The following is a 9,200-nucleotide window of genomic DNA, read 5'->3' as shown; positions in this document are numbered from 1 at the left end:
CGAGCCGGGGGGCGAGAAGGGGCACAGCCTAGGTGTGGCCAGGAGAGGGTGGCTGGGACTTGGCCGTGGCCAAGAGAGGGCAGAGCTGGGCTGTGGCCAGGAGGGGGCAGGACCGGGCCATGGCTGGGAGGGGGCAGGGCAGGGCCGTGGCTGGGAGGGTGGTGGAGTTGGACCAGGAGGAAGCGGACCCCGGCTATCCAAGCTCACAGTCCGTACAGGGACAGGCCTTTGAGGGGCTTAAGTGCTGCCTTGGAGGGGCCTGATTCCCAGCCCCCCCCCCCCCCGCTGGGGGTGAAAGTGCAGAGGGCTTTACTCCCTCTTTGCTCTCCCCGTATTCTGGGTCCTGCCTGGCCCCAGGGTTATTTGGAGCAGCCCCCATGGGCCCTGGGGGGCAGGGAATAGCCCCAGCACCGTGCGCCCCAGCCACCCCCCTGCACCAGGGGGCTAGGATCAGAGCCATTACACCCACTCCTCTCCACCTCAGGGGGTCCCAGGGGGCTGCTCCCACCTCCTTTCCGCTATGGGAGGGGGCCTGAGCGTGACCGAGAATCGGGACCCTCGTTCCCAAGCCCCCAAGCCGTTGCCCCTGGCTGGTGCTAATCGATCCCACCACTAGGGAGCAACACACACACACACACACACACGGGTTTGGATGGGGCATGTGAGTTGCTGGTTTGAATCCTGCCCTAGCCGGTAGGGGCCCAAAGCTGCCGGCTGGTCCGTACCCCCTGCCCCCGGTTGGGATGCAGTGGGAGAGCCCTGCCAGATGCCTGGGGACCAAGGGGGTGGGTCCCGTGGCCCCATGATGATGGCTCGCAGCTAATACCCCTGCCATGGTGAGCTGGGGCTGTAAGGCAGATGGGGTGCTCGGCTTGCTCCCCAGGATGCCCTCCCCCCAGCGCTGCCTTGTCTCTCCATGACCCCCGGCTCCTCTCCACCTGCAGGAGACGACGGCTGCCAGGGGCAGTGCCGCAATGGGGGGCAGTGCCAGGTGGGTGTGCGCCCCTCGGATGCGCCGGCCACAGGACTCACCCCTCCCCACCCCAAGAGCAGAACAGCGACGTCCCCACTGCAGCCTGGGCCAGGGAAACGGAGGGTCCCCAGAGAATGTGCAGAGCCACCGTGGGGAGGGGACAGACACGGGGAGCTCCCAAACAGTGATGGGGGAGGGGCATGGATACTGGGGGGCCCTCAAAGGCTGGTGGGGGGTGGGCAAAGATAATGGGGGTGACCCCAAAGGCTGGTGGGGAGAGGGGATGGACTCACAGGGGACCCCAAAGGCTTGGGGGAGAGGTGATGGATTTGGGGGGACCCCAGAGACTGGTGTGGAGAGAGGATAGACACATGGGGGAACCCAAAGGCTGGGGGGAGAGGGCACAGACACATGAAGGACCTCATAGGCTGGGCGTGGGAAGGGGATGGACACAGGGGGATCCCAAAGGCTGGGGGGAGAGGGGATGGATTTGGGGGGACCCCAAAGGCTGATGGCCATGGATACTCATGATGCCCCATCCCCCTGCTGCTGGGGGGTGGGAATGTGAATGTGCATTGCCCTGAACTGGCCACCCCCCAGCCCCTGAGGTCGGGGTGTTGCCACCGCCCCGAGCCCCCTCCTGCCGTAGTGGCCCGTGACTGTCCGGTTGCCCCTTGGGGCCTGGGAGGCTCCGTTGCCATGTCACTGAGCGGTCTCGTCGCCATGGGGAGCTGGTCTCTGCTATGCCAATGCTCCTCCTCCCCCCTCTCCACTGTCTCCCCCAGGCGGTGGGTACCGGGCACGTGTGCTCCTGCCCCACTGGCTACACGGGCACGGCCTGCGAGACGGAGCTGGGCGGCTGCGCCAGCACCCCCTGCCAGCATGGAGCCCGCTGCCAGGAGACGCCAGGGCAGAGGGTTGCCTGTAGCTGCCCGCCTGGCCTCAGCGGGCCCTTCTGCGAGGTGAGGGCCACCGGGATCCGCGGGGGTGCCGTGAGGAGAGGCAGGAGCCATGTCAGAGATGGGAGGGCAGTGGGGGCTAGAGGTTAGCGCCGGGGGGAGGGGCTGGGAGCCAGGCTCCTGGGTTCTATTGCTCTGCCGCTGGTTCCCCCACATGACCCTCTGCAAGTCACTTCCCACCCCCCAAAAAACCCGCCTTTGTGCCTCTGTTTCTCCCCTCTACAAATCGGGGACTGTGATCTGGTCCCACGCAGGCTGTACGGCTTCAGTGGGCCAAATCCAGTCCTGGGGGGGGAGGGCGGGGGAACTGGATCAGGCCACTGGGGCTGCACCGACCACAGGCCCCCTGGCCTGGCCATCTCCCTGCCCACCCCCACCCCGCAGCGTGGTGCCAGCCAGGTCGTGCTGGGCCTTGCTAGCTCTGCTCTCCCTGTCCCTAGGTCTGGCTGGATCTCTGCTCCCCGAACCCCTGCCCCAGAGGGGCTTCATGCCTGGGTGGGGCAGGCAGCTACGTGTGCTCCTGCCCGGAGGGGGGCTGCGCAGGTATGGCCGGGCGTGGGAAGTGGGGGTTTCACCTGCTCCTTATTGGCAGCTACTATGGAGATAGTGGCGGGGGGGGGAGGAAGGGGGCAGCTCTGGTTCGTGACCGGTGGGGGAGGGGCAGGGAGGTTCGGATGTGGGAGGGGGCAGGGAATTTGGGGAATGGTGCCAGGGCATGGGAGGGGCACATCCCAGGGCAGGGGGAGGGGACGACAGGACCCGGCTGGTGCCGTGGCAGGGAGGGATGGATCGAGGAGCTATCTCAGGGTGGGGGGAAGGCTGGGCGTGGGGCAAAGGCCCGGGGCTGGGGTTTCAGGGGGGCGGCTGGCACTGTGGGCCTGGCATTCCCTGCTCACCGCTCTCTCCTCCCGCAGAGGCCGCCGGCCAGACCCTGCTCTATGCCCTGCTGCCCCTGGTGCTGTTGCCTCTCCTGGCCGCCCTGCTCTGCGCCCCCCTGGCACTGTGGACCCGCCGGAAAGGCCGGGCGCTGCCCCCGCAAGAGCTGCTGGCCAACAACGCCCCACACCTCATCCACAATGCCACCCGGGGGGACCACGGCCAGCCCCTGGACAAGGGGGGGCTGCCCTTCCCCCCGCCCCGCGGCCTCCCCAAGACGGACATCTCCAACCTGGAGAGAGCCAAGTTCAACAGACTCAACGTGATGGCCGGCCTGGAGCCCAAGCTCTGATCCAGCGTGGGGGGAGAGCGGGCTGGACCCACGTTGCCCCCCCCATGCCGCGGTATAAGGGGACCGGGGTGGGGCTCGGCCCTGCACTGGGGACCCTCATGCCCCCTGATTCCCCCCAGCTCTGCTAAAGCACCTTAACCGCCCCTCCGTGCCAGGGGGGCACATTCGCTCTCCTCGCCCCACCAGGCCAGCGTGGGTCAAACCCCGAGGGGCGCCCCCTGGAGGGGGGGGTCATTCAGATCAGCCGGCTGAGGCTGCCCCAGTTCATCACACAGGTGGAAGCTTGCCCGGGGAGGGGAACCGGATGCCCGTGGTAGCTGGGTCACCACCTCGAAGGAGCCTGGCCTGCCAGCGATCTGCAGCCGGGGGTGGGCGCTGTACCCCTGCCAGTGCAAGGTAACAGGCTGGCTGGCGAGGATTCCCTGCGTTGGCCAGCGAGCTGCACGACGGAAGTGGAATGGGCACAAGGGAAACTCAACTGGTATATTTTGGGCAACTGGCTGGCTTGGGGGATGGGACACGGGGCCTTTGCCCTCTAGAGGCGCCAGCTCCGTTCCCCCCTGAAATTCATTCCCTTTGTCAGCGTGAAGCAAGTTTGCAGGACTCAGCCCTGTTCCTAGCGGGACCAGTCTCCACATCCCTCCTGTTCAGCCCTCACTCCGGTGTCTGTGCTCCATGAACGGAGACCAGATCTGCCCACACCCAGGAGCTCCGAGCCCCACCATCCACCCCCGCCCATCACCCAGCCCAGCCCCATCTGCTTCTGTTCTGAGAAGTGCGTTGGTCCCGCGCTAGGCCCCTCTGTCTTCGAGCCACCCACCTGGGAAGGAGTAGCTGGGGCTGGAGGGAAAATTTCCATCTAAATCATTTTTCTCTAGAGGAAATTGGGTTTTCGACCAAAGGAAATTTGTCTTGAAAAGCACCTGCTCCCCAGGGAAGATGCCACAAAAATCAAACACCCAGACACCAAAATATTTCAATTTAGATGTGGCACCCCAGTTCCTCATGGGAGTCGTAGTTCAGTTGCCTCATGCTTCTCTTCTCTATGGGCTGGGCTTTGCGATTGGAATATATTTCCCATGATACACCATGGCCAGGGACTCCCCTAGTGCATCATAGGCGAGGTAGTACAACGACTACAGAGGAGGGAGTATGAGGCAATGGGAACTACATCTCCCATGATGCACCACAGAGTCCCTTCATGGAGAGGCAGTTGCATCTGAGGAGCCCCTGGCTATGGTGTGTCATGGGAGATGGAGTCTGGCTGGGGAGCCTGGAGAATAGAGATTGAGAGCTTATGGCACTTGGACTACATCTCCCATGATGCACCATGACCTCTCCTCTTGGCCAGGTGGTTGCATCATGGGGAATCTGTGGCCATGATGCATCATGGGAGATATAGTCCAGTTGGGGAGCCCAGGCCATAGAAGTAAATAGGAGCACGTAGCAACAGAACTACATCTCCCATGATGCACCGCAGCAGCATTTCCAAATCACGCTATTGCAGTATTTGGAGTTTCTGCCAGAAATCAACATTTTCCATGGGAACCCCCCCCCCCCCCATTTTCAATCAGCTCTTTATCTAGGGGACCCCTTGGAGATTCCCCAGCCCCACTCCGACATACACACACACGGCCTCCCTTGCCTTCCTACCGGGCCTGTGATTAGGAAAAATAAATTATTCTGTGCCAGAGTCAAGGCGCACCCCCCAGCATTGAGGGGAGGGGGTGTGTACTGCAGCACCCCCTGGCGGTAGGTGTGTGCATGTGCTGAATGTATCTATGTTGTATGATACTGTACAGATTCCTTCGTAGAGTTTTTGTGACCTCTTTGCTTTTTTGTACCAGGTTCTATCCCGCCCCCCGTCGTGAGACGAGCTCGCTCAGGGTGAACAGTGTGAACCACGAATAAATATTTTCCAAGCCTCACCCCAAGGCTGTGAGACTTTTTGTCTTGAGGCGGGGGGGGGGGACAGTCAAACGGGAGGAAGATTGAGAGATGGCTGAGCACAATGGAAAAGGAGAGAGAAGAGGATTAGACCCCGAGAGTCAGGACTCCTGGCTTTTCATCCCAACTCTTGTGGCTAGAAAACATTTTTTTTTAAATGAAGGCTGAGATTCAACTGTACCACAAGCTGCAGCCTCAGCCAAGGGCCTGTCTTGCTGATGGCTTGCTCCAGCACGGTACCCCACTGACCTCTGCTGGTTGGCATCAGAACTGCTGAGCTGCGTGTCATAGCCCCTGTACTGCAAATGGGGATTCGCCGGTGGCTCAAGAGGTTTTTCCGAGCTGAGGGATCTGGGCTCTAACCCAGCTGCAGCCATGGCACATGAAGCACCACAAGGCCCAACGTGGGCAGAGATGGCCTGCGATGCTGAGGAAAGCACTGCCTCATGGAACAGCAGGAGAGTCAGGGAACCCCCAGGGTAAAGGGTGAGAGGAGGGAGCAGAGATGAGGACGGGGGGAACAGAGGCACAGGGGAAAGGCAGGGAGGCAGCGGGAGGAGAGCGGAGCCCGTGTCGTGTCCCTGCTTGTCAGAGGGATGCGCTTGGGGCTAGCGAGGAATCTGGGCCTTGCTCCTCTCCGTGCCCTTCCCATTTAAACCCCACTGGAGCATTAGTGGTAAGAGGGGGAAGGGAGAACTGCGGGCCTCCTCCTCTGAAACTACGTGGGCTGATGGAGAATCTCCACTAGCTACCCGCAGTATGGGGGGCTATGACACGCAGCTAGGTAGTACTGATTGCAGCCAGCAGAGGGCAGCGGCAGCCACACACATACTGTGCTCTCCTTGCCCACATCCCAGACCCTGGGGAATTCAGGTTGGCGGTGCCGTGTTTCCTGCTGATTCACAGCGAAACTCCTGCAGGGTTTCATGGACGCGAGGCCGTAGGGAGGCGGCACCGCCCTTGGCAGCCGTTCCCTATTCTAACGCCCCCGGCCCCACCCAGCTGCAGCTGGAGGAGCGGCTGGTGTCCAGCCAAGTGAAGCACCGGCACCTGGACCGGATCCCTGGCTGCCAGCAGGATGAGACCTGCCCTGCCTGCAGCGCCGGCACGAGGGAGAAGGTGCCAGGGGTCCTAGCGGAGGCAGGATCCATAGGGAAGCAACGGGTGGGGAATCGGAGATCAGTCACAAGTCACTGCTGTCTGGTTCCCCCCATGGCTAATAAGCCGGGGGGGGGGGGAAGGGGGGGGTTTTGAGCCCGATCCCACCTGGCCAGGTGTCTACATCCCAGAAACCATCAGCACAGCTGGCCCCTTCCCTGGGTTGGCAATTTCAACAGATGCCAGGACCTCAAGTCCCTGGTTTGATCCCCCGCATTGGCCAAGGCGGTGGCCGAGCTATTGCCCAGGGCTTGTTTTAGAGGCCGCGGCCCCGCCAGGCGAACGGGAGGAAGGAAGTGACCACCGGTGCTGCTGAGAGGGACGAGCCCCCAGAGCTAGCTGTGGCCTTCGGGATGTTGATGGGGCCGGTATGGTGGTGGGGGGGGAAGTGCCAATGCCTGCTGGAGAGAGAAAAGCTGGGTTAGAAAGATAGTAGAGGGATCAGGGGGTGGGTGGATGGATAGATACGGGGGAAAGGAAGGATGGATGGAGAGAGAGAGATACTGGGGAGGGAGGGAGGGATGGATGGGTGGATAGATAAATAGATATACTGGGGTAGGGTGACCAGACAGCATGTGAAAAATCGGGACGGGGTGGGGGGTAATAGGAGCCTATGTAAGAAAAAGACCCCAAAATCGGGACTGTCCCTATAAAATCAGGACATCTGGTCACCCTATACTGGGGCAGGAAGGATGGATGGATACAGCAGAGAGAAGGAAGGATGGCCGATCGATATGGAGGGAAGGATGGATAGATTGGCTGCCGAGGAAAGGAAGAACAAACCGATAGAGAGTAGACAAATAAAGCCGATGAGATACGTACTGCAAAGGGGTAGATAGATCCCGTGGATGGGGGGGAGGGAGAGAGAGAGGTAGACATATCCTGCGGATGGAAAGGTGGAGGGGGAGGCAGGGGAGCCCCTTCCTGGCACCCCCATATTAGGCTGCAGGTTTGGGAAGTCAATGCAGGCCCCACAGGCTTTGGCTGCCACCTAGTGGCCGAGAAGGGGATGCAGAGAAGCAGGGAGACTAAGCAGGGGTTTGGGAAGGGGTTTGGGGGCAGGGTGGGGGATACCAGTGGCTGGAGGTGTTTGGTGGCGCCGGGGATGGTGGAGTGGGGGCTGTCAGGAAGGGGGGGTGGAGGGAGCACAAGTGGGGTGTTGGGTTGCAGTCAGCGGCTGGCTGCTGGGTGGAAGGGTGCCATGGGGAGGTGGCGGTGTTTGGGGGCGCTGGGGATGTTGAGGAGGGAGAGTCAGGGTGGGGGACAGGGTGGATCCTTAGATATTTCAGAGGGAGTCCCGATATTTGGGGCTTTTTTGTATATGGGCTCCTATTACTCCCCACCCCCGTCCCGATTTTTCACACTTGCTGTCTGGTCTCCCTACTGCGGGCGCAATGCTCTGGGTGTCCGGGCAGCGCAGCTGCAGACCCGTGGCCTGACCTGGTGCTCTGTGCTGCACAGTGGCATGGCTGGCTCCAGCCGGGCGGCACGGCTGCCTATCCTGGTGCCCGCGCCACCAGCCACCAGTGCTCCAGGCAGCACGGTAAGGGGGCAGGGAGCGGGGGGGTTGGATAGAGGGCAGGGGAGTTTGGGGTGGTGGTCAGGGGTGTGGATAGGGGGCGGGGAACAGGGGGGCCGTCAGGAAGGAGAGGGGGGTTTGATGGGGTGGCGGGGGGCAGTCAGGGGCAGGGGTTCCGGGGGCAGTCAGGGGACAGGGAGAAGGGGTGGTTGGATGGGGCAGGGGTCCCGGGGGTGGGCAGTCAGGAATGAGAGGAGGGGTTGGATGGGGCGGCGGGGGGACCGGGGGTGGTCAGGGGACAGGGAATGGAGGGGTTGGATGGGGAAGGAGTCCCGGAGGGGCCGTCAGTGGGCGAGAAGCAGGGGGGTCGGATAGTGGGTGGGGGCTGGGCCACACCAGGCTGTTTGGGGAGGCACAGCGTCCCCTATCCGGCCCTCCATACAATTTTGGAAACCCGATGTGGCCCTCAGGCCAAAAAGTTTGCCCGCCCCGGTGTAGACGCTCCACCCTGGTGCTGGGGGCAGACCCAGGAACCCGGGCGACTGTGGACAAAGCCATGGCTTGTGACCTGAGCACAGGGGGTGGGGCCCACAAAACAGTTCAATGATAATACACACATGGTATTAGCATAGGGGCGTGGCCAGACACGATGGAGGCGTGACCCTGAGAATAGGAGATTTGGGCAATGATAATATGGGCGTGGCATTAGGGGTGGGGGCGTGGCCATAAGTGTGGGGGCGTGGCCCTGATAGCTGGGGGCGTGGCCGATGATGATATGGACGTACTAAGAGAAGGCGTGGCCAAAGCTGATCGATTCGCGGCCCTAGCCATAAGGGGCGTGGCCAAAAGATTCAGGGGCGTGGCAACATGGGAGGGCCCATTGCTCTGTTAATAAGGGCGTGGCTTCATATTAGGGGCAGGGTCTAGTGTATCACGTGATCTCCAGGGCTCCGCCCACTCCCCTGGGTTGGTCCATCTGTCTGCTGGGGAGGGCTGCTCCGGGCCGTTCCATTCCGGGAAAGGGGGTGTCCATGCCCCTCTCCTCCCCCCCAGCTACCCTGGTCTGGCTGTGCCAGTCCCGTGATCCCCCTCCCGCGCTTGGTTGCATCCCCGTCCCCCCGCCCTCCCCCTAACATGGCCCGGTCCAATTTTTACGCATTGCAGGTGAGCAGCGTCCAATCAGCGCCGCGCTCTCATCCCGCCGCCGCCTCCGGGCCAATGGGAAGGCGCTACACATGGGTAACGCGACCATACCGTGTGTTCCTGCGCGGAGAGAGAAAATAGTCCCCGGGACGGGGCGTGACGGCTGCGTCCGGCCTCCGCTGCCGGCGCCTCCCGCTCCCCGTTCTGCTGCGGCGGGCCCGGGGGCGGGGCCAGCGCAGCGAGTGGCTGGCGGAGGGGTCTCGGAGGGGGGGG

At 62.5% G+C, this 9,200-nt stretch overlaps 1 protein-coding gene across 1 annotated transcript; it reads left to right on the top strand.

The window, feature by feature from the left end:
* Nucleotides 1-972: 972 nt before the first annotated feature.
* On the top strand, nucleotides 973-6,271 carry LOC115271329 (translation initiation factor IF-2-like; the record flags this gene model as incomplete). Its single annotated transcript, XM_029913112.1, has 5 exons — nucleotides 973-991; nucleotides 1,759-1,935; nucleotides 2,373-2,475; nucleotides 2,847-3,029; nucleotides 6,110-6,271. Coding segments are annotated over exons 1-5 (642 nt in total), but the record flags the coding sequence as incomplete, so codon positions are not given.
* Nucleotides 6,272-9,200: the final 2,929 nt, after the last annotated feature.

This window comes from Terrapene carolina, unplaced genomic scaffold, assembly GCF_002925995.2.
Source record: "Terrapene carolina triunguis isolate 2854851 unplaced genomic scaffold, T_m_triunguis-2.0 Scaffold460, whole genome shotgun sequence".
NCBI lineage: Eukaryota > Metazoa > Chordata > Testudines > Emydidae > Terrapene > Terrapene triunguis.
The sequence above is the reverse complement of the archived record's forward strand: the minus strand, read 5'-3'. Positions and strand labels throughout refer to the sequence as shown.